The sequence below is a fragment of the Myotis myotis genome, unplaced genomic scaffold (genome assembly GCF_014108235.1).
Source record: "Myotis myotis isolate mMyoMyo1 unplaced genomic scaffold, mMyoMyo1.p scaffold_m19_p_1, whole genome shotgun sequence".
NCBI classification, from domain to species: Eukaryota; Metazoa; Chordata; class Mammalia; order Chiroptera; family Vespertilionidae; genus Myotis; species Myotis myotis.
Window position 1 is genome coordinate 26,837,087 of NW_023416313.1, and position 26,277 is coordinate 26,863,363.

At 43.8% G+C, this 26,277-nt stretch overlaps 1 protein-coding gene across 2 annotated transcripts in view; it reads right to left on the reverse strand.

Moving 5' to 3' along the window:
• Nucleotides 1-20,484, reverse strand: part of ATP8A1 (ATPase phospholipid transporting 8A1) — a 209,931-nt gene extending 189,447 nt beyond the window's left edge. Inside the window, exon 1 of one of the 2 annotated variants that reach the window (XM_036332572.1) lies at nt 20,195-20,484. In XM_036332572.1, the coding sequence (XP_036188465.1) occupies nt 20,195-20,243 (49 nt within the window). In that variant the 5' untranslated portion in view covers nt 20,244-20,484. Of the gene's footprint in view, nt 1-5,065; nt 5,121-20,194 lie in introns of those variants that run through there. The other variant, XM_036332580.1, reaches the window with a different exon arrangement.
• Between the last annotated feature and the right edge of the window lie 5,793 nt (nt 20,485-26,277).

A 26,277-nucleotide genomic window follows, 5' to 3' on the forward strand; every position in this document is an offset into this window, starting at 1 on the left:
TCAGATTGGCAAAAGATATACCTTTTGGTGTGCCACAGAATTTTAGTAATGAGTGTATGTGTCCTGTGACATAGAAAACGTTGAAAATCGCTGTACTATGGCACGGAAGAAATCAAACACCTCTAAAAGCATGGAAATTAAATAGAAACTATCCAGCAACATGTTTCAAATTTCTAGATCATGCCTGCAACAGCCAGGGGAAATGAAGTGTTCGATTGCATCCATATCCCTTCCCTTACAGAGTATATTGATTCAGGCTCCATGCGGGGGGGCGGGGAGGGGGTGTTGAGCGGGGGAGGCATCTGCTACTCGCTCCAACTCGGTCTGCTTCTTCTGAAAACATTCCTTTGATTTTCTTTGGAAAACTTCCTTTTCTTCAACTGTAGGTAGTCTTGAGGGACTGGTCCAAGATAGCAACCCCCCTTTTGGTTTTAAAGGTGGGCACACGGCCCATGCTAGACTAATCACAGCCCATTTGCAGTGTGCACATATGAAACGGCTGAGCAAGATTAAGACCGACGCTGTGGCATCCTGAAGTGACTGTCCATTAGTCAAGCTGCCCTGGGTCATCCCTGACCTTCCTGTAAAGCCTTTCATTTGACTCTGGAGCGACTCCAACTACTCACAGGCTGCATGGCTTCCATACTGTGGAATTTTAGTGGAGGCGTTTAGCAGTGGAATTTCAGTCTTGGTTGGAAGCCAAATCCTGTCCCACTGCCCATCTAATGTAGCTGGGCACTGTCTAGACCTGGACCTGGCCAGGGAAGAGGCTGAAACCTATTCCCGGAACCCCAACCACTAGCTGGCTTTTTTGCTCTGCATGGATGACCTAGGATCACAATGCAACTGCCTGCCTCTCCCTCCCCCAACCCCCAAATCACCAGGCTGCCTGGAACTTTCCCTAACAGGCCGTACTTGCTATATCAGATCTCCTTGGACATAAACAGCTGTCCTAACCCAGCCCTGAGTGCAGCATGTTCTGGGATAACTATGGGTTGCACAACAGCCAAAAAGCTTTCCACACCTCTGGTTTCCTCTCCTTTACCTTCTTGTTCATGCAACTGGGGTGCATTTAAGTTACAACACCGAAACTATAATGAATATTGTAACAAATAATATCCACTTACCCTATGTAAAACATGGCTATCTACCTCAAAATTTGGTTTTTTCTCATCTTCACAAAGGGTTCACTTCATTAAAAAATAAAGAGTTATTCTCAAAATGATGTCGATGTGATTATTTTCAAAAGGATGTAAGGAAACTTAGCTTCTCATACGCAGAACTGGTCATGGTCAGAGAGCCAGTGAGTACCAGAGTCAGGACAATATTTGGAAACTGGTAAATTCCAGCCCAACTTTAATAGTGATGATGGATGCATTCATTCATTGGACTACTAAGCTTGACCTGCTCTTTCCCTGTAACTATTTCTCCTCTATTTGCTCTATTCCAACTCAACACAAGTTTTTCAACCACAGCCCTCTCCTACCCTCATGGCCTTGTTACCGGCAGATGACCATTCTTCCTTGAAGTGTCACCTATAAAAGTTTCGAATAAATATGGTGGTCTTTTACCCCTCCAACATTCATCTTTTGATCGACTTAGTTATATAGCATCTGAGAATAATAACAGATGTTAGGGATGTACCTAACTTATATATTGAGGACAAGGCAGACATAAGGGTACCTGTAAGTATCTATCATGTATGTTACTCTAATATGAGCAAGAAACTTAACACTTCGTGGAAGTCCCTTGCATGCCATAAATGTTTACTAAATTTTCTATTTTAATATCAGGTATCCAAAAAAACTTAATAGTCTTCTCCCTGTCCTGATGCCCTCTGATATATTTTCCTATCAGAACCTGTCATGACCATACAGGGTAAGTAATATTTTTCTTAAAGTGCCTTTGTGGGAACAGATGTAAAAATAACCAAGTGTGAAACACATCAACAGCATGTCTTGACTAAAACAGGAAAAGATGATGGGTTAACACTTCCTGAACTCACACTGAACTGCAGCAAGGCCCAGACGTGGTAGTATGAATTCGAAGCGGTAGACGCTGAAAAAAGTATTGCTGGTATTCACAGGAAAGGTTACCTTATGCGGTATTACATGGAAATCTATGGCATGCCTAGTGTTGCACCTCACACGTAGTAAGCACTCAAATTTCCTGGCTGCCTGCCTTGGCTATTAACCCAGAAAAAAAAGTCATCTTGGGCATGCTGAGTTGCTGAAAACAGTAATGAAAACATTTATCAATGCCAAATCGTGCTTAGCAGGAAAGGGAAGAAGAACAATGAAAGATGAAAGGAAATTAATGCTATCGCCTTGGGAATATCCCATGGATCACTTGGTCAGGTAGAAGAAGTAAACGGTTTGTTCCTCATATAGAATTAAACACTGGCACAGAAACAGATCGCACTAGCAATAAGGGGTTTCAACTACCAGGCATCTACCAGGCACCTCCTAGAAGTTTCAATAAGCTAAAAGCATCAGTAGCTTGTCTTGGCATCCAATTCATTCAGGAAACAAGAGGAGGAATGGCTGCTGTGTACTGGACTCTAATCAATGAAACAGTGATAAAGTAGTAATGATACTCATAGAAGACATAGCTGCACCAAAGAGCTTTTGACAGTCAAAGGGGGGACACCAGGCTAAGCCACGCATGCACACTAGACTGAGGAGGACACATACAAGTTATTGAGACCCAGGAAGGGTAGAAGTTTGGAAGCAGGTGTAGAGCCACATGCTGATTCATTGTAAAAGGTCCTGACAAAGGGGGGAGAGGAGGTGTATTCAAAGAGACCATTGGGGCTGCCCAGGAAGTCACTGTACAAGTAAAATAAGACAAAAAATGTCATGGGAAAGGTTGGAAATTGGGTCACCTGTTCACTAGAGAATAATAACATACACAGACATCTGAGAATGGCGGAAAGATGTTTTACACAATGTTGGAGACTACCAACATGTTTCCTCCCTTCCATTTGGAAAACAAGGGACTGATGGCATCGGTCTGCTGCCTGCAGATAATAAAATAAAAAGCAGAACTTCTCTAAAGAATTTAAATTAAAAAAAAAAAAAGCAGAACTTCTCAACTCCTGCGTCTCATACTTCATTTCATTCTCTGTCAAGGAAAATCTTCTTAAGACTGGAAAGGTTAGAACAAACATTAATTGGAGGAACTAAAGCGAAAGGGAGGGAAGGTAGGGGATTATTTAAAAAAGAAAAAAAGAAAAGGCAGTACCTAGCTGCTTAAATGAATTCCTATGATAGAGCATATCTATATTATAAAAGGCCAGTGGCCGTCACACCAGCACACCGGAACGACCAAACGACTGGACACCAGGAGGTGCATGGAGCACCTCTTGGTCCCTCCCCCTGGTCCCTCCCCCTGGCCTGCAAGCTGTTCTCAGGGGCGGGGCTCGCGGCTCTGCAGTGTCTGGGCTCATGGCTTGTGCAGTGCGGGGGCTCATGGCCGCTCTCGGCTCGCGCATGGCGGGTCTGGGGTCCCAGGCGCGGTGGGTCTGGATCTCGCAAGGTATCACGTGCTGGGCCTCTAGTAGTATATAAAACTTGTAAACCTACAGAACTGTGAGCACCTGCAGAGCATTCAGGTAACATTGAGTAGGACACCTCAATGTTTTGAAAGTGGTGTTTTTTCACACACAGGATGTATAGTCAGAGATTAAAAGGAAGATTTCCCCTTTGAAAAAGGTTCTTTGCATCACCTCAGTTGAGGCAATAATGTTATTGGCCAACTCCTTAGCGTTCTGGATTTCAACAAGGCTTCCAGCTCGGCCCCATAAAATGGAGACAGGATTCCATGATGAGATAGCACTGTGGCTTTACAACTCCATGACAAACAGCCACAGAGGGGGCTCAAAGTGAGGCTGTCCTTTGGTTCCCCCTGCCTGCAAGCCCTTCTGAGGGCGCCGACCAGGGACACCCTGGGCTCTTGCCCTTCCTCCCCTCTCCTGGCCTAGTTCCCTGGCCTGGGGTGTCAGGGAGAACAGGAGGCACCTGACCAGCAAGGCTAATCAGATTTCCTTCTGGGATGTGAACTTGAGACCCAGAGACACAGGCAGGCAGACTTGGCACTGAGCAGGGACTGTTGTGGAGGGCTGGGCTGGAGGTCACAGCACCCTGAGGCCAGGTGCATGCCTACGGTGTGAGTGAAGTGGGGAACAGGGTGGATGGACAGAGGGAACAACAAGGCCATACCAGGCAAAAACAAGGCAGAGGGAGAGACCCCAGAATCCCATGAGGCTCTGCTGTGATCCAGGAGGACCCCCTGGGTGGTTAAATGCATAACTCAGTGACGGCTCTGGAGCCAGACAGCCTGGGTTCCGACGACAGGATAAGGACACACGTGGCATGATTAATAAATGCACAGGCGACATGAAAAAAAAAATCGGAATCCAGGAAGGTTTTAAAAGGTTGAATAAATAAATCGAAGGTCTGATACTAAGGCCTCAAAAAAAATCAACTGTGCAAATACAATATGGGGGACATCTGGCCCAGCCAGATGTGTAGAAAATAAAAGGCTTTATTGCTTTTACTGCTTTCTCAGCAAGAAAGGACTTGCTAAGAAATAGAACTGTCTAAGGATGAAATGGGCTGTTCCACCAGCGGGTGTGATTCTCCGTACTGAGAGGTATTCCAGCAGGAGCGGGCTGTCTCAGGGACCGGGCGGCACTATTCCATCGCTCAGCTCCCTCCAACTCTCGAATTTCATGATAGTTATAAGGTCACCAGAGAATCATTAATACATCAGAGAGCCAATGCACAAGCAAGTTTTAATCACTCTGTAGATGGGAAAAGGAATTATCGAATTAGTTGATAAAAATGCTTTGAGGACAGTTAACCCCACTGACTTCAATGGCAATGCCTTCACAAGAAGATATATGAATTATAGTTTTGAACGAGTGAGCCCTTAAAACATACTGGAAGAACTACTAATACAACCATGAAAGTTTTCTGAGTGATCACAACTTTCATTTTTAGAGCTAGTTATGCATTTTCAACATAAAAACAGGTAGATGCATGACTGATTCCAACAGACTCACCTTCATTTTGTTTAAAGAAGCGGAAACACCCTAATAACATCACTTTGCCGCTGTGTTATTCTCAGGAGAGGCAGCGCCATTTGATGGGCACCTGCTTTTTATCACCACTGTGACTTTGGCAGGAGAGAAAAATTATTCACCTTTATTTTTTAACAAAGTCTCAACCATCAAAAACACCCAGCGAAGAAACGAAAGCCTACCTGCTAATTATGGCTTTGATGGAGGAGTCAGAGCAGCACACACAACAATATAAACCACCCACACACACGAACAGCTTGTTATCCTGTAGAACCAGACATTACCCCTGATAAGAAAAGGGGTGCCACTCTCATCTGCCTATCGATGACAAGCAGTGTCACAACCTGGCATATCAAATATCCAACAGGTCCATCGAACAAGCCTAGAAGAACAGGACACCCATAAAGGTGCATGGAGAACACCACCTCCAGACATAACCCTGAGAATGGGTGCGGCTCCAGGTGGCTTGTCTGCCATCTGCACTGTGGGCAGCATTGAAGAACCACTGAGACTGGTTGGACAAGACAGGTTCCAAGAATTAGGAGTCACTTGCACAAAAGGAAGACAGGGATGGCAGCCATTAGTTTGTCAGGATGTGGCTAAAAAAGAAGATAAACCTCCACTAAGCTGGGATGTGTGAATGACAGCTGGTGGGCTGCAAAAACTTAAAAGACCCAGCACAGTGCTCAGTGACATTAAAGCAATGACACCTACACATGTGAGATTGCTATCAGCTCTACCCAATTCACAGGTAGAACAAGGACAATGAGAGGATAGTTTGAACAGATATTTCAAGAACCTTCTAATGTAGTGGTTCTCAACCTTGGCTGCACATTAGAATCACCTGGGAATCTTTTTAAAATCCTGACTTCTGGGCCTCATCCTCCGGAAATTCTTTCTTTGTTACTAATGTTGTGGCCCCACCCCATAACAAAGAAACAGAATTTCCAGAGGATGAGGCCCTTAATCAGGATTTTAAAAAGATTCCCAGGTGATTCTAATGTGCAACCAAGGTTGAGAACCACTGTTCTAATGTCATACGTAAAAATCAGCCAGTGCAGAGTCTCTTAAGGCATCACTTTGCCCCCAACTTGCTACCACCAGTAATTAGAATCCTGAAATCAGCCACTAAGATGTGCAGTACCGGCGGCCATTGTTGAGCAAAGTGCAACGGGTCTCTGGTGATAAGAGGAAAACTCCACGCGGCTTCAAAACCATTCCACCCGCTAAAGTTAGCTTCCACAACTTCAACAGCTGACCTTATCCCCAGTCACCCACCGGATGCGGGTTCAAGAAACATTTGCTGAGCGCCTACTTTACAGCTCTCACTTCATTTCTCACCCTGAAGAAGATCCCTGTGACGTGGAGCACCTCAAGAGCCAAAACAACACGATGATGGCACGGAAGACTACTCTCACCTCTGATTATGGAGCAAAGAGTCCCGCCAATAGAATTATTCAGTTCCTAGATGTCTAAGATCTAGGAACACCTAAGACCCTAACAGTTATGTTTTCTAAAGTTCTAAAGAATATTTGGAGAAAAGAAGATGGAGAAAATGGAGGATGGATTGAAATCCTGATTTTCAGATAAATGCAATAGTCTTTCTAAAAAAAAAAAAACACACACACACAAAAGAAATGTACACAAACATACATATTTTGGCACATGTGGATCTCCACACTCATTTCTAAGATGCAAGGAGGTTTTCAGGCCTTCATCTCAAGTGTTTTTTCTCTTACTAAATGGTGCCACTATTTTGGGCTCAGGGCCCAAAACGTCAGTCATTTTCAACTCCTCTTTCTCTTCAATGCTCCACATCCTATTCATCAACAATTCTGTTAGGTAGATATGAATTCAAACTATATCCTGAACCTGAGCACCTCCCATCACTGCCACTGATTACTTAGTAGTCCCAGCCACCATCATCTCTCCCTGGTTCAAACCTCTATCCTGAGGATGAAATCAGAACCTCTGGGGGTGGGGACCAGGGGTCAGCGTGTTTACAGCTCCTCTGGAGATTCCCATGTGCAGCTAGGCTTTGTCTACTCTCTACCCAACAGGCATATGACGTATTGGCAGGTATTACTACCATTTTGCCAAAGCAAAACAGGAGTCTCAGAGAGGTTATGTGACTTGCCCAAGGCCACACAGCTTGGAAGAGCCACAAGTCAGATCTCACTCCAGGCCTATTGGGAGCCCCAAGTGCCTCATTGCATTTTCTCTCTAGTCAGTGATTTACAAGGGCTTGAGCTTAAGGGTTGAGGAGAGTGGGGACAGCACTAAGCGATGCATAGTCTCAACTTGTGTCGTCTCACAGAACATAAGCACTGGGCTTTTTACGTGGCTACTATGCCAGATAGACTGGTACCTAGCAGACAAAATAAAAAACAAAAGAAAACAAAAAACCCACATGAAGTATAAACAGTAAAGATGGTGATTCTAGTTTGCACCAAAGGAATTAAAAGAAAAAAGGACAATTGTAGCTGAACAAATGAAAAAATGTCTGATATAAAGAAACCATCACATTCAGACTGAAGGCCTTGGTATTCAGACTTAGTTAAAACTAAAACATAAACATAGTTCACCAACCATAAGGAAAAATTCCACAGGTAAAGTCACTTAAGATCAAGGGACCGTGGACTTGGCACCTGGGGAAATTAAGAGCTTTTTCTCCTCTGCTAATTGTAATCACTTGGAAGCCAACAAAAGGCCAACTTGTGTTAATGATTCTCTCATTGAACTTGAAACAAAAAGACAAGAATAAGTAACCATGAGCTGAGACAGAACTTTCCCTCTATAAATCTTTCTTAAAAATATGTCTATCTATAGGGTACAAGTCACATTATCACCTAAAAAAGCAAAGTCTAAATGCAGAAACAGTAGGATAAAAGAGAACACACAATCAAAAAGTCAAACAACGGTTGGACACAGTGCGTTCCTCTAGCAGCGGTTCTCAACCTGTGGGTCGCGACCCCTTTGGCGGTCGAACGACCCTTTCATATGACCATCCTGCATATCAGATATTTACATTACTATTCATAACAGTAGCAACATTACAGTTATGAAGTAGCAACGAAAATAATTTTATGGTTGGGGGTCACAACATGAGGAACTGTATTTAAAGGGCCAGAAGGTTGAGAACCACTGCGTCTAAGGCACTGCAAAGCTTCCTGTCTAATCCTCATCGCATCCTGACACCAGACACCCAGCACCCAGCCATGTGACCAGGGAACCCCACCGGTGAAGGGTCTCAAAAGTGACTTCATCCCAGTGTCTAGGGAAGGCAGGTCAACTGGGACCTGTGGTAAACTGTCAGTTCCAGTTTCTATACATTCACCTATGAAAGACTATTTAACATCACGGTGGGATAAATTGATGATTGTAAACCTAAGAAAATAAGCCTCTTGGAAATAAAGTTGCTACAGAAACTTTTTACCAAGTTGTTCAAGTCTTTCATCCAGGTGCACATGACTACACATACGGGCTACAAATACAGGATGAATAAGGAGATTAATTATTACAACATAATCAACGTAAACAGGTTAGCAAAAAACTAGTAATGACACCGCAGAAAGGCTCATATTCATCCAGCTCGCAGGGTAGATAGAAAACAGCAAAAAACAAACTAAATGTGTGTGCTCTTCTTTTAATTGTACTGAATTGAATGTCTAATTCAGAATTTTCAAGGAAGTCTTCAAACCTAAAAATCCAGCGTCGTATGAGTTCGACAATTTCTGAGCAGGGAAATTAAGTAGCTGAGCAATAGACAAAACTTTTAACCAAAAATATCCATACACTCTTGGGTTTTTTGTTTTGTTTTTTTGGCTGGCAACCTACAAGGCTTTATATGCAATCCATTCCTCCTCTCTGCAAGCAAGTAAATGCAAGGATCCACATCACTGTGTATTTTTTAAAATATGTTTTGATTTTTTTAGAAAGAGAGGAAGGGAGAGGTAGAGAGAAACATCAATGAGAGAGAAACATTAATTAGCTACCCCTACTGGGGATGGAGCCCACAACCCAGGCATGTGGCCCGACTGGGAATGGAACCCTGGACCCCTTGGTGCAGGTGACGGAACTCAACCAACTGAGCCACACCAGCCAGGCTACACCTGTGTTTGTTTGTTTTAACATGTTACACATTAGAAGTACTTGGGAGATAAGATTTCAATGCTTGGTCCATATGCCCAGTAATCGGCCTGATTCCACTGGTCTGGGATGGTCTGGGCATCAGTATTGCCCAAAGGTCCTTATTTTATTTACTGAGCAGCCAGGGTTGCACACCACTGAGGCAGAAAAATGGCTATAAAACATTCCACATTCCACAAGCCTCCCACTGCCCTGTCCATACACTTTGCATTAGAGATGGGGGGCAGAGTCCTTTTTCCTTATGTCATTTCTCTAACCATTACTCACAATTGTGAAAATAAAGTTAAAGAAGTTGAGTAAGTCCACCAGGGGGCATTTATCATAGCTATTCTGGCACTGATGGTGGACTGAACCCAATTTAAGATTAAGATTATAAAGCAGCACATCAAATCTGGATAAAATATATTCAGGGATCGGTTTCATTTCTTTGGTCAGATAAAGAACATGAGTTGTTGTTTTTTAAAAGTACAGCTAGAGACTAGAAAGGGTCAACTAGTCACAGCCACTAGCATAACAATACAGTGGCCGAGCAAGAGATCCAGCAAAAAATGGTCACGGACAACAGGTGCACTCAGAACCAAAGACCTCCTGCTCGGGGCAACTAGTTTGTCCAGACGAGCTGGCCAAGAGCAACAGTGAGGAAAGCACATGCAAATGATATTCAGGGCCTTGGCAGGCCTCGCCTTGCTTCAGAACTACTCACCGGTGTAGAGCACTCGTGTCCAAGCTGGGCTCAGGGACCAGGGTCTCCTTTCCCAGAGCAAGGCAGGGCCCCCAGGCCCGGAGCTCTGTGAGTAACTGTGACAGGCACTCGGGGTCAAAGCAATGATGACAGGGTGGTTCATTACACATCCTTAGAGTGCTAACTCAGAGCTCCTTACATGTCTCCCACCGCTAAGGTTTTTCAGGACTGGGCAGGGCTAAATCTACATGGGGTGAGGGAGGAATGAGGAAAAGATGGGCTGCAGACTCTGGCAGATTTCTCTTGCAACAGTTGGTTTCACTTTAGGACCAGAGTCGGCCAGAGGGACCTCAGCCAATGACAGAAGCTCTCCTACTCTAGGTTGAGGTTGGAATAATCTAGCTCTCTGATCCAGCCTTGCATACCACTGCTTGTCTGCTTCACTCATGAAAGTGTATCTTGTATGCTACTAGTAAGTAGGTCTGGCCCACTAAAGCGGTTTCTTGGCCGGAAGCCTAGGGTTGGCTTTGGTCTTCTTAGTAAGAGTCTCGGCTTAAACTGTCACCTGACTAACCTGACCCCAGTAAGCACAGCCCCAGATGGCTCAAGATCAGTCGTCTTCAAAGATGGCTCACACAAAAGCAGGAACAGAGGCCCTGGTTCAACACAGACACTTCCCTTTGCCCAATTAGCTGTGTAAATGACTCCTGAAGCCAAGTTCTTCGGTCCCTTTAGAATCAGTGGTTCTCAACCTTCTGGCCCTTTAAATACAGTTCCTCATGTTGTGACCCAACCATAAAATTATTTTCCTTGCTACTTCATAACTGTAATGTTGCTAGTGTTATGAATCGTAATGTAAATATCTGATATGCAGGATGGTCTTAGGCGACCCCTGAGAAAGGGTCATTTGACCGCCAAAGGGGTCGCGACCCACAGGTTGAGAACCGCTGCTTTAGATCAATAAAGTGATGGCAACATCATATACAAAAGCACACTGCTCAAAATTTACTATGTACACACGTTTCATGTTAACATTGAATGGAAATCATTTAATAGGAAGGTAGGGCAGGATGGTTTTTGCTTATCAAATCTATTTAAAAAGGGAATTGTTTTTGTTACATGGGAACAAAACAACAGGCTTCAAAAGATGCCATGATTATACTTACACAAAACAAAACCTCTACATTGCCATGTCAAAGCAGCATTACCCAAGCACTAGCAATAATGTGCAAGGTTTTATGAGGACATTTGTGACTGCCTTCTGTTGTAAGGGAGTTGAGGGCCTTAATTTCTATTTAAGAGAGCATACCCACAGATGTATTTTTAATAAGAAATGATTTCCATTATAAAATGTTAGATTCTGAAAAACTCCAGTAAATCCTAACATGTATGGCAGCCACATATGCCAACTGAGCACATGAAATGGGACTAGTCCAACCTGAGACGTACTATAAATATAAAACGCACAGCATACTTTTAAAAATTAGTACAGAAAATGAATGCAAACTACCTCATTATTAATTTTTATATAAATAACATGAAACAGTATTTGGAAACTGGTTAAAATTAACTTCAACTGCTTGTTTTTAATTTTTTAAATGTGGCTATTAGAATACTTAAAATTACATATGTGTCTAGCACTTGTGGCCTCACAGTTTATTTCTCTTTGTGCTGATGAAAGTTAAGAGTGCCAGTCCGATCTAAGTATATTCCATGAAAACAACAGTTAATGCTCAGCTGGTCTGAATTCTGACTTCTCCCTCTAGCAGAAAGCATTAAAAAGAGCTGTGTCTTGACTACTATGTAAGGGCTACTTTGTGATACCTTAAAAGTAATAAGTTGGAACCAGAGTCCACAATATTTCAGAAAGAAAAAGTGAACCAATCTTACTAAAAAAAAAAAAAATAGTATAACCAAAATATACCTGGTCAAGTCTGACTAACTGCAAATCTTCTTTAAAAATACTGTGTCTTATGATATGATATAATTTTAAAATTTATGGTGATGAAAATTAACTGAAAAACTACTTAAAATGAAAGAATTCAGACTGATGGTCAATTTCAAAATCAATAGCTTCCACCCTATATGGGCAAACAGTCACAAACAAGAACACATGATTTCAGAAAGAACCCCATTCACAACATCTTCATACAATATAAGTCATCTAGGATCACATCATAAAACGGGCAGGGCTTATTTTTAAGAAACATCTCCCCAGCAGATGAAAGAAATACCAATAAATAGAGAGAAAAACTAAGTTTAAATGACTCAATATATGTAAGATGTGAATTCTCTTAGTACAAATGATAAACATAATGAAATGCCAACAAATAGGCCAACACAAATGTTAACTTGACTCACTTGGTTCAAAGTGAAAACATAAACAGAAAAAGAGCCAGAAAAAAAATGAGAGAAAAGAGCAGTTAGAGCAGGACTGCTCTGAGGATATTGTTTATTAACTGCAATAAAGGAATTTGATTCTGGGGGCCAAGAGACAAACTAAAATTAGGGTTTTGAGGGGCAGGGTGCAGAAGAAGAGGGAAAAAGAGAGACTAATTCCAGAAATGATTAATTATGTATGTAAATTTAGTATATAAAAGAAGCACCCAAATTAATATTGAAAGAATGGATTATTAAATATATGATTATCATGTCAAGTGGATAATAAGTTAAGAAAGAATAAAATTAGATCCCTACCGCAATCTCAACAACAAAATAAATCCCACAGAAATTATACATTAACTGTTTATAATGAAACCTGAAAGTACTCGGAGAAAAATATAAGTAAAAAAATGATCAGATCATTATCTTGAAATGAGAAATATGGCATTAAAGCAAAAATTTTAAGAAAAAAAATTACAGCATATTTCACAAAAATTAATTCACATACACCAGAAAATACTATAAAAATGAAAAGATAAACTATAATCAGAGAAAAAATATCTTCAACATGCACACTCTCAAAATTCAATACAAAAAGAACTTCATAAAAGAACTTGAATAAACAATTTAGAAAAAAAAGTCACTAAATTTATCAAAATGTATCCAACCTAATAACCAAAGCAATGCAAACTTAAACATTCACTCTTTGCACTGTATATGTATATTCATTCATATCAAAAAGACTCTCTAAATACTGGAGAAGGATATAGAGAAATAGGTACTCCTGCTCACTCTCAGTGAGAGGGAAACCTGGTATTATCTTTCTAGCAATTTTAAAATACATACTTTTTTTATTATTATTTAAAAAGGTACATACTTTTGACCCAGTAATCCCTCAGGGCTTTTTACAGAGAAATAATCAGAAAAGTACACAAAGATGTATAAAGTTGCTTATTCAAGAGTGGTTTGTTTACAAATAAAATTGAAATGACATATGCCCACCTACAGAGGACTTCTTACTACATTATTATACACAGACATGAAAGTACTAAGCTGCCGTGAAATTAATGATCTATTCATTTAACAAATATTTACCGAGGCCCCTACCAAATGCTGGACACTACTCTAGGCACTGAGGACATAAGTCATGGTAGACAAAAATCCCTTCCCATAGGGGATGGGGGTCAAAAGATACAAATTTCCAAGTATAAGTCTTGGGGATGTAATGTAGAGCACAGTGACTACAGTTAACAATAGTGCACTGTATATTTGAAAGTTGCTAAGAGAGTAGATCTTAAAAGCCCTCATCACAAGAAAAAATATCTTCAAACTATGTGAAATGATGGGTATTAACTAAACTTATTGTGGTAATCAATTTGCTATATATATATATATACACACACATATATATATATATGTATATATATATATCATTATGATGTACACCTGAAACAACTACATTATATTTTAATAAAAGTAGAAAAAAGATTAAATCCACCCTTACCCTGGAATATACACAAATCTACTGATAGGCAAGGATGTCCATGAAATACTAAAAAGGAAACAATTAAAAATATGCAGCATATGATCTCATTGTTTTAAACAAATGAATGTATTTCTCCTCTTTTGGAAAATAGTTAAGAAGCATGTATGTTTAAATGCCATCATTTATTATATTTAGATAGCACAGTTTCTGGTGACTTTTACTGCCTTACACCTTTGTGCAGTGTGAGTTTTTCCAATGAGCAGGTGTTGGTTCAACAAACAAGAGAACCAAGTTAAGTTCTTCCATTCAACACGAAGTTCAGAGTTATCCATTCATCTGACAAACACTGAAGGTGACCGTGTGGCCCGCAGAGCTGTAAGTGCAGGTCAGGAACAGGTCACAGGAAAATCACTCCTTCCCCATGCCCAGCTTCCAGGGGGAGAATATCAAGTAGGTGGGATTATAAGGTGTCTCCAGGTCATAGCTTCTCCAGGTCATAAGATTCATTCATTCAACCAATAGCTCCTACTACGTGCCAGACAATGTCCTCGGTGAGAGCAACAACATACATACCACTAAAGAAAACATTAGGGAGTGTATTGTCCAGAGGATAAGAGCATTGAAAGGTGTGGGATCCGGTGAGGAGTGAAAAATGAAACTGTTGCCTGAATGATAATGAAACTATGTGAATAGAAACTCAAGCAGCAAACCTTTCACTAACTTCAAAAGTACACTCGGATCTATGCAAACTTGGTTTATGGCTGTAAGGCAGGCACATGATTCAATTCTCTGTTTCTGAAATGAGATATTTAAAAAAAAAGAAAAAAAAGAATGGTGTACTACAGATTAGAAGACCCAAAATAACTGAGTTCTCCCACATTTAATATCTTGAGAATGACACTAAGAAAAATGACATGTATTGGGGATTCTCAAATATTGATCACATGAAGTATCACTACACTCACACTCCACTCCCCTCTCTCACAGTGCCATGTCAGTTATAAATCTTTAACTCATCTCCACATTTCTACTGGGATCCCCTCAATTCACCACACCTTTTTGTCCCACCAGCCAATCAGCAGGCACACAGCAGGGCATAAAACATGATTGTTAAACAAAGAATCTTGGTCATATTTTACCTAAATAAATGACATGGCCTCCTAAAATTTTCCCTTTAACAATCCTTACAGCAATTACTTGGACGGCATTTTTTTAAAATCCTCATCCAGCACTGGGGATTAAACTTGCAACCGGGGTACATGCCCTTGACCTGGAATTGAGACCCTTTGATCTGAGGGCCGATGGATGCTCTAACCACTGAGCAACTGGTCAGGGCTAACGCTACTTTTTAAAAACCTCTTAAGTAAATGAAGCATAGTATTCTGTGTAATTACAAATTAAAGTTGCCATTTATACAGACCAGTTTAGGAAAACAATCCCTAAAACAGCTCCTTAATTTATCACTTTAGCACATCTTTCACATAATCAAATGAATGTCTTACATTTTAGCATTATAATATTCATCGAAAGAAAATGCAAATCATTGGACAGGCCTGTATTTTTTGGTGCATTTCCTTAGTTTTGAGCAATTTCATGCTTATGATTTTGTAAATTTTAAGTTCTTGAACACTACGATTCCAGCCAAAGCCTTTAACAGCCTGAGTACCTGATAGCAACTGTGTCTGTTAGCTGCCTACCAATAACCCTTCTTCCTTTTCCTTTAGTAATAAAACCTTGAGTAATGTGCCCAGCTAGCAAACTCCCTTTTCCAGCTTTCCTTGCATATGGGAGCCAATGCAAAATGAGCACTTACTCTTCCTGTGGTACTTCAAGTAGAACCCCTTGGTCCCCCACTTCCATTTTTTCATACCTGGAACTCCTCCCCAGTGATCATGGTATGACTTCAGGAACTTACACACTCAGGATGGTGAGGCAGAAAGCCATACGGAGACAATGCCTCTTATGATTTTATGTAGTGGGCATACCTGGCCCGGACTGCTGACTCCATGTCAGTTTCACAAGATGAGAAAAAATATTTTGTGTAAACCTATTATTTCAGTCCCTGTTTCAAGCATTTCTAATGCTGTTTTCAAAGACCCACTTGAATTAGCTGGTGTACAAGTGAAGAGATCTAAAATTCTTGGCCTTCTGCTCCATCTAATTTTGCGTTCTGGCCAATCTACCTAGTATAAGGGTTTCAACTATTCCATCGCGAGACTCCTGTTTGATTGTTCCCACATATAACCTCCAAATTTCTAATATCTTCAAAATATGTCCATTTGGATGTCCCACGATTACTTTAAAATCTGAATTTATCTCTCTTATTGTATTGAGAGATAATTTCCTTATCTTTAAACAGATTTTCTCAATCAAATAATGTTTAAGACTGTAAAGCAGAGTTCCTAAAAATAAAAATAAAAAATCGACTGCACAGAATTTTCATGTGCCAGCCCAGGAAACGGAAGTTTTCATGAGATACCCAGGAGCTTGCCTGAGAATCTCCCATCATTTTAACCCCCTTGTCCCCTGCCCTATATTCACTCCATCTCCCTGTCCCATGATGTGACCTTTCTGACCTCATTTCATACCATCCTCCCTCTCACAGTCCCTTTACCATTCCCGACTCTCTGTTGCATTGAGGCCTTAGCTCTGGCTGTTCCTTCTGCCTTCCCCAGGTCCCCTCCAGGTTAACTCCTTCCCCTCCTCCAGCTTTTCACAGAAGGCTAGCCTAACCAACCTACTGAAAACGGCAGGCCATCCACCAGCTTTAAGCATGTCACCTCCTCTTTCGTTTGTCCATAGCACTAACCACAGAAGAAGCTCTATTATCTGCTAACGGATTGTGTTTCCTTTGTCTCTCACTTCACTAGAACATAAGCACCTCCAGGGATGGCCTTTCTGTATTCTGCTCACTGGAACTGTGCTGGTTAAGGGTTCGATAGCTCTCTGTGGAATGAGTTCATGATTTACTTAACTATCGCTCTGATTCCTCCCTTCCTCTTCGTACTGCTCCCCTCCAATGCTATCCTGGAGTTTATCATTTTTAGACTTTTTTGTTTTTTAAAACAACAGAGTTTATCTATACTGTCATTTCCTCCAACCATCTAACGCACATCCAGGCTTAATCTTCCTAGAAACACTTCTCTGGGGAAGTCACTCCCCTGTAATGATTGGGCTCCTAACTGGTCCTATTAGAGATATTATATACTGGCATCATGCTTGAATGAGACATTGAATTGGACGAGCTTGAAGATCCTCTTCAAATAGTTGATTCTATATCCAAAAGGCTTATCTGGGCATCCAAAATGCTCTGTAATCAGCAGTAGCTCCATGTACATCCTCCGACTTCCAAGTGTCCCTCTGCTCCTGGCCAGCTTACTTAAGAAATCTCAAATAAGCCATGTTCACTTTCACCATTTTTTTTTTCAATGGATTCCTCTATCTACTTACAACACCCTCTTGGCTCTTAAAAAAGATGGCACTAATCTTGCTACTCAAACTGTAACCTGCAGGCCAGCCTCAGCACAGCCCGTGCGCTTGTCAGAAACACAGCAGCGCCAGCCCCGCCGCCGCAGACCCACTGGTTTAGAGCCTGCATCTCATCAGGCCTCCGGTGATGCGAGTGTATCTTAAAAGTTCCACTGTGTGAGCACTCAAGTCTCACCTCAATGAAGTGTTTTCTCAGCAAGCCTCATGCTCCTATGTCCTGACCTTCCACAGGACCTAAGTCATCCACAGCAAGCACAATGTTCAACTAATGACATCCCCTCATGGGCCATTCAGTCCTTATTTCACGTTAAGTCTTTTCTCCCCAATTTGGTTGTAAATAAGTTGCACACAGGACAGTCAGGCATCTGGCCAATCGGGATGCAGAGAACGGAAATCCATTCAAGTTACTTCAAGGAAAAAAGAGCCTATCCTAGTGCTATTTGGGAATTGAGACTAGAAAACTCGGGGGCGGGGTGGGGTGGGGGGGCCGGGGGGAGAGATGCCCTAGGGTCTGGCCACACTCTCAGCATCTGTGTCTCTCTGCCCCATTCTCTTCACCCCGTGCATTCTCTCTCTCCTATCTTTCTGTTCACTCCCAGTTTCTGCTTCCTCAGATGAGCAGCATTTGCGTAACCTATTACAGCCAGCCACTGTCTCCCCTCCCAGCCTGTTCACCTCTGTCCCTTTCTGCTTCCATTTTCCCTCTAAGTCTCTAAGCTTCACTCATCCTATGAGAGAGAGAATCACCACAGAGAATCTTTTTGAGCCAAACCACCAGGTTACAAGCCTGTGTGCGAGCCGTCTATGGGTTGTCTGCCCTTGGGTCAGGAGCCTCCCCTGGTCCCATCAGCTGAGGCCAAGGGGGTTGCAGTGCCGAAGAAGGCCCTGTAGGCAGTGGGAGCCCTCAGAGGAGAATTTTCCTTACGAAAGAGAAGTGTGGGCAGAGCAGGCAATGAGCCACATCGCCAGCCCACAGAGCCATTATTTATGTTGTCCTCACCACAGTCTGGACCAGATGCTCAGCACATAATAAACAGAAACCAACCAACATGGGAGGGAAGGGTCATTCACCAAGTGCCACAAGGCCCGGACACTGTGCGGGATGCACAGGGAATACAAAGATTAAGTAAGCAGCAGCCCCTGTTTGCCCAGAGCTCTGAATCCCAAGGCTTCACTGCACGAGCGACTCGACCTTGTGCAAGTACCCAAACCACCTGGGCCACAGTCTCCTCAGCCAGCAGATACGATCGCCTTCGCCAGCCACCAGGCGTGTTGCAAGGCCCTGGAAGGTAATCTTTATGAAAATGCTTTGCCAAACACACATGTGAATCAGAAATAACGCTGTAGCCTGGCCATCGTAATAAAATCCACAGGTTTTGCATTGTTTTCGGGTCTCTTCTCTCATTTCCCACATTATAGGGTTCATCAATTATTATTAATTGAAAGAACAATCCCAACTGCTACCAGTATCTTTTCAACACCTGTATGGCTCACTCAAATGGCAATTAGGGAAATGTACTCATTTCACTCAGTATATACAAAAAAAGAATGAACACATTTTTACTATGTACATTTTTATAACACTATCCTATTCCACTGTGCATCTAAAAGTGTAATGTCCCGTATGTTTTTCCATCATATTACAAATAATAATAAGTATGTACTCAATTCCTATGTAGGACACGGGTCAGTTTTGCTTCTTGCGTGGCTTCCTCACCAGAGCAGTTTCATTTACTATTTCCCAAGCAAGATAAACAGAAAATCACAGATATCAGAGTCCTGTGCCCGCATTTCTAACATGGGGGCACTGAGGAAGAAAAGTGATACCATGGCCTGTCTCAAACCCCTGGAATCCTATTCTCCTAACTTCTTTTTTTCTACAACCACTTTACCACCTGCTTCACAAAGGGTGGGGTGTGGGGAAGGATGGGAATCAGTGATGACGGCAAGATAAGCTAGTTCTCAAAAGCATGTTATTCCACCCTTTGCAGGATCCAAGTATGGGTTTCATGGGAGAAAAACACAACAAATAAACAAACAAACAAACAAACAAAAACCCTCGAGATATGTACACTCTTGGCTTTATCATGAGCAAAACCAAGGAATACTGACGGGCTGCCCCATGCTAGGCAGGATGCTGAGGGCTCCTTTGACAAGATGGAGCGTCCTGGCCCTCGGAAAGCTCGCTTGCCCTTGGGCATCTGTTGCTCATGGCTGACAAGTGTATCCATTCAACAGCTGGCCCTGGGTGGAGCAAAGACAACACCTTCCACCTGGCTAAGAAGTCTGTTCAGCTAGCCACGGGGCAGGCTTCAGGCAAAAGGAAAAACAAAAAACGAAACCTCAGAAGGGGGCTGGGCGAGTCTCCACTGCAGGAGGCAGAATTGCAGAGCTCTGCGCGCACAGTCCCCGCTGAGCACCCAAACCCAATTAAGGCTCCTGGTGCTGAGAGGCCAGGGGCTGAGATCAAAGGCTCCTGCAGCCTGGGAAAGGCAAACCTGCTCCTCGGGGAGCTGTGACGTGTGGGGAGCAGAAAGGTGGGCGGCGGGCTTCGGATCTGTTCACTCGGGTGGGGAAGCCGAGTGGGGACGCGGCGGGTTGCGAGCTGGTGGGGAGGGAGGTGGGTCGGGCAGGAGCATCGGTGACAGCGACCAGATGATCGCGCAGCGGTGAACAGCAAGCCTTGCGGCTCGGGGGCTGGGAAGGGGTCTGCAAGTGCATGGAAGACGCCGCAAGAAGGGGGGAGAGGTGGGACAGGCATCGCTCCATCCACGCACGCGCGCGCGCACATGCATACACATACACACACACACACACACACACACACACACACACACACACACACACACGACCCCAGGCTGGCTCAGAGCCGCCCCAACCCCGCATGCTCCGCGCACAGCCCCACGCTGCGGTGGCCACTCACCCTCCGCCCGGGAGCGGATCTCTGACACGGTCCTCCGCATGGTGGGCATCGCGGCGACCCCCGCAGGTGGGTCTGCAGCCCAGACCCTGCACCTGTCACTGCGCCGCGCGGGCTGGACTCCGGGCTGAGCCGCGCCGAGCGCTCAGCAGCCGCGCGGGCCCCGCCGCCCACCCAGGGCTGCGCAGCCGCGGGGCACGGTCCCCGCACGCCGGCGGCAGGAGGAAGAGGCGACGAGGGAGGCGGCGGCCGCAGAGCTGGGCGAGCTCTCCCGGCAGCCGCGCAGGGGCCGGCTGGGCGAGGGGCGGAGCCGGGGAGCCGGCCGGGGAGGGGTCGCCGGGACGCGCGTTCATTCGCTCCGGCGGCAGCGGGGCTGGCGAGGCGGGAATGGGACTGGGAGACCCCAGAGCACCGCCCCCGCCCCGCCCCCCCGGACCGTACCATCCCTGCGGGGGGAGGGTGGTCAGCTCCAGCCTCCCCCTTACCCGGTCATGGCTGCGCCCGGTCGTGGCTTCGCTCATCCCGTTCCTTCTTCCACGCCTTCGTGACTCTCTCAAGTCTTGGCCGGGGGAGAATGGGTGCTGTGGCTCCTCCACCCTTGGATGGTCTCTCCCATACCCTCTGGCTTTTAAAAACAATGGAGTCGCCCGTGGTCTGAAAAGTGGGGTGGGGTCTGAGTGGGCAGGCGAGGGCCGAAAGCGGCTGGATCACCGCGGGTTGACTCCCGGCGCCTGCAGGGGAAGGGGACCGCGAGTTCCCCCGGGGGTGGGACTGCGACCTCCCTGGCCCGCGGGAGCCTTTCGGCCCGAGACGCTCTCGCTTCCCCGCCTGGCCCGCGAGCAACAGGCTCCGAGGCCCACGGTGCTCATGTGCGTCCGGGGCTGACCTGCGGGTAGGCTCGGCGCACCCCGCCTGGCGCGTGCTCTGCAGCCTGGCAAAGCTCTGCATTGCAATAAAGTCAGCTATTGAGTGAAGTAGCTCAAAAAGGACTGTTTTGTTTGGGGTTTTTGCTTTTAGTGAAACTTGCAGGAAGTTGGGTGCAGTGTATTAACTGGAAGGGGAGAGGGGTCCTAGCATAATATCCATAAACATTAAATGTTAATGTGTCCCGCATCCCAGAAATCATCAGTAACCTCTTAACCTTTTATTTTGCATACAAGTGATCAGAAGAAGAGAGGTATTTTTATTTTATTGCTGAGTTCATTCATCTTTAAGTTAGAATGTATGGTACTAAATAGGTCCTGGTGAACTGCTGCAAGGCCAGGAAAGGAATAAATTAAATTAGTAGCAGTCGCCCTCCTCGCGGGGAGAGGGCCCATATGGGACCTTTTAAGTGAACTGCTTTCAGATCCTGAAGGGAGAGATCTGGAGAGGTTTGACCAGAGAGATGAGTGATTATTTTCAAGCCTCAATAAAAAAAGAAAAATAAAGATAAAATCTGCTAATAGCATCTTATCTCCATTTGTGGTATTTCCTGTGCCTCCTGCAGGTAGCATTTGCTAATCAGAGCCCTGCCCTACATTAATACTGAGTCAGGCAATCAATGCATATTTATGAAAAACCCACTCCGCTGGCCTCTGATTCAGAGGCTGGGATTAGAACAACAAAAACATGCATTTGCAGTGTTGAGGAAACCTCACAGGGTAGAGAGAGAGAGCAGGACTCAAGGTAAATGTGTTTGCTTCAGTGATGGCCATGATTTACAAGTATGTTCTTCTAAAAGTAGGAAATGAGTACACAGCTTTTTAGGACTGTCATCACTGGCGATTTTTATTCCTTCCAGATGCAGCACCTGCCTGTATGAAGCAGGCTTCCTCTGGCTTGATGAATGTGAGTCTGAAACAAAATTCAAAGGGCAAGTACAACATGAAATAGTGAAAAATCAGCTTGGAAAGTCAGGGAATAGAAACCAGAGAAAATGCAGTGCTTTTATGATTAATATTTTAGGTGTAATGTATAGAAAGCCAGAGCCAGTTGTTTTTTTTAAAAGAACATTTCTTTTTTTAAAATATATTTTATTGATTTTTTATAGGGAAGAAGGGAGTGGGATAGAGAGTTAGAAACATCAATGAGAGAGAAACATCAATCAGCTGCCTCCTGCACACTCCCTACTGGGGATGTGCCCGCAACCAAGATACATACTCTTGACTGGAATCGAACCTGGGACCCTTGGGGCTGCAGGCTGATGCTCTATCCACTGAGCCAAACCGGTCAGGGCCAGAGCCAGTTTTTATTCAAAATCAGTGCACAGTTGCATGGCAGTATTTGATTTATGAGCAATCACCTTTGCAATTCCCAATGTGCCCTCAAATGAAGTTCAATTCTGCTTATTTACAAATATTTATTATTTGAAGGCAGTTCCAGAGATAACCTGTTTTCTGTAATCTGTTGTAAATATGGCTTTGTGTGTGTGTCTCGCTGACAACCCATCAGCAAAGGTGACAACATATGTCATCCATACAGGAAATGACAGCAGTAGCAGTCTTTTATCCACAGAAGAACGTTTCATGATGTAGCTACAGCTTACTGTGCATCTTCTCCCAGATTATTCTGTCACCATCTTCATAATGAGAGCAGTGTCCCAACTAACTCATTTATGAAAAACTCATTCCTGATTGCTAGAAATCATAGGTTTTATTATTGTTGTTGTTAATCCTCACTGAGAGACACATCGATTGGTTGCCTTCTGACCAGGGTTAGGATCGAACCTGCAACCAAGTAGATGCCCTTGACTGTGAATCAAACCCATGACCCTTCTGCGCATGGGCCAACGCTCTAACCACTGACCCACATCAGCCAGGCCCACACACATTTTTTATTGGTTCAGAAACCTCATTGAAGTTGAGTCTGGCACTGATCTGTTTCTATTTGATTTCAAAGTCCTCTCAGATCTCATCTTCCATTGTTGTAAGAAGCACCGTGTGCCAGCCCCTGGCAGGGAACTCCAGTTCCAGAAACATGACCTTGTCATAGAATCTGTAGTACAATTCAGATGTCAGCAAGATCATTTAGAAACGTTCAGGTCCTTTGACTCCACTGGGGATGGACTTAAGGAAGAGGGCTATTCAGCGACAGCTTCTCCAAGGACCAGGATTTACCATCCTCTACAAAACACACTGAATGCATCACATGTGTGAGGTGCTGTGCCAGAGTGTGAAGTTACATAGATACTTAATGCACATGTGAAAGTGAGCCAGCAATGTAACTAGATGGCCGCTGCTTAATGCCCAATGGGTAAGCAGCAATGATTACAGACAATGAGAGGAGGGGGGAATCCAAGAACTGGGGTGATCCACATAGCTGACCTAGGTCTTGAAGTAGGAGTTAAGGCTGTAGAAATGAACCATGGATGGTTCCAGATAGGGATGCTTGCTATATACTAAGTACTCAATAATAGTTTAACAAATATTTAAGGTAAATGGAATGATAAAAAAGCATATATGTTTGTGGGGGACAAAGAGGCCGATTTGACTGCAACAAAGATGATGTGTACACTTTACACAGGTGAATTGTATGGTATATGAATTGTACCGTAAAGCTGTTAAAAAAATGATCTCCAGAGGAGTCAGGCACAAAATTATCAAGTCCAGAAAGTGAAAAAGAGATGTCAGGGGTGTTCCTATCTTGCTGGATTTTCACCTGATGTTGCCTGAGTCAGTTTTTGTTTGGGGCCACCAAGGATTAAGAACTGGTGTCTTTGGGTAGGAACTCATAGGCAAGGAGGGGAGAGAGGCATGCTCACTAATTTACTAACTTATAATACGGACAGAAGTTCTTTGGCAACTGTGGCCTGGGGTATAGAGACATGAGACATGCCTGAGAATCCTGCTTCTGATTGAGACTGAGGCATGGAAAGTTGATTACCACACTAGTATAAAATACATACTGAGCAGTGCTGGCCACTATAGCTTCAATTCTTTTGCAGAAGCACAAAATAATTGGATAAATTAATCTTAAATTTTAGATCATTAAATCTTTTAGTTTAAAATTGAGGTGAAGCTATAACATAAAATTCCATCAAATCACAAAGCTACCTGGTGACTGTAAGAAAAGATTTTTACTACTTTTGGTGCATAGTGGGTGTTATATTGATTCAATGGATTAGTGTATTGATAACGTATATTCTTATACTTGTAAGGCTCCCTTTCTATCACAATTCCTTGCATGTGCTCCCCTCTAAGACATCAGCAACTTCTTTAGACTCTGTTTCCACAGTATATCTTAAGTCTCTTCATCTCCGCCTCTACCTGTCTTGTACAAGCCCCATCACCGCTCAACTGCCATAGCCTCCTAACTGATCGCCATGCTTTTATTTTTGTCACCGATTCATATTACAGGAGCCATAGTTATCATTTGAAAACACAAATCTGTTTATGTCCCTTCTTTTTAAAAAATGTCTTTATTGTTCAAAGTATTACAGATATTTCCCCCTCCCTCTTTTTTCCCCTATTGACACCCTCCAGCCTGCAACCCACCCCTCCCAGGCCTTCACCACACTATTGTCTGTGTCCCCGGGCTATGCATATCCTATCTAATAAAAAGTAATATGCAAATTAACCATCACTTTGCAATAAAGATGGTGGTGCCCACAGCCAATAAGGAGGGAATATGCAAATTGATGTGACAGAGATGGTGGCGCTGTGGCCGGAGAGCGGGTGGGAGGTGGGGGCTTGGCTTCCTCGGTCGCCCCAGCTGGCTCCGAGGCCACCACCCAGACAAAGCCATAGTGGCAGGGCCAAGGCAGAGGTGGTTAGGGGTGATCAGGCCAGGAGGGGAGGGCAGTTGGGGGCGATCAGGCCAGTGAGGGGGGGCAGTTGGGGGGTGAGAAAGCCGGTGGGGGGGAAGTTGGGGCGAGCAGGTTGGCAGGCAAAGTGGTTAGGGGCGATTAGGCAGGCAGGCAGGTGAGCAGTTAGGAGCCAGCAGTCCCGGATTATGAGAGGGATGTCTGACTGTCAGTTTAAGCCCAATCCCTGTGGGCCTAAACTGGCAGTCAGACATCTCCTGAGGGATCCCAGATTGGAGAGGGTGCAGTCCAGGTTGAGGGATACCTCTCCCCTCGTGCACGAATTTCATGCATCAGGCCACTAGTATGCATATAAATTCTTTGGTTAATCTCTCCCCTCCGCCCCCAACCCCTGCCCTACCTCTGAGATCCGTTAGTGTGTTCCATTCTTCTATATCTCTGGATCTATTTTGTTCACCAGTTTATTTTGTTTGTTAGATTCCACATATGAGTGAGATCATGTGATACTTGTCTTTCTCTGACTGGCTTATATATATGCTTAGCATAATACTCTGCAAGTTTCTCCATGCTGTGTCAAAGGGTAAGAGATCCTCCTATTTTATAGCTGCATAGTATTCCCATGGCACTTGGAATGAACCCAAACCTTTCATGATCTTCTTCTTGACTGTCTCTCAGACTCATCTCCGTCTACTCCCTCATTTAGTCATGGGCTCAGATTGTTCCAGCTGACCGAGCTAATATAGCCCCACTCCCCCCAATTCCAGCCATGCCAGATTGGCTCATTCTGTTTTTCTCATGGTACTTATCTCTAGCTGAAGTTTTCTTGTTTGTTTACATGATAATGATAAACAGGTCTTGCTATATTTGTCTAACTAATTACAACTTGTCTATCTTTAAGAACAGTATCTGCTATGTAGCACAAGATCAACAAATATTTGCTGAATGAACAAACTGAAAAATGTGTGTACTTGTTAATGATCTGGCTCCCTAAGGTTGGAGACTGGAAATAAAAGCAGAAAAATGGGTAGCATTCTATTTGAAGAGATAAGTTTGCACCCTTCATAAGACTATAAAATGAATATATTACTTTGCCAGAATCTAAACTAATAAAAGAGAAACATGGTAATTGGCGTACGACCGCTACCCTTTTCATTGGCTAATCAGCGAGATATGCAAATTAACTGTCAGCCAAGATGGCGGCCGGCAGCCAGGCAGCTTGAAACTAACATGAGGCTTGCTTGCCTCAGTGACGGAGGAAACCAACGCTCCCCGCCTGCGGCTGCAGGCCTCTGAGCCTGCAGTTTCAAACATTGTAACAAATACCGCAGGACTTCAGCCAGCA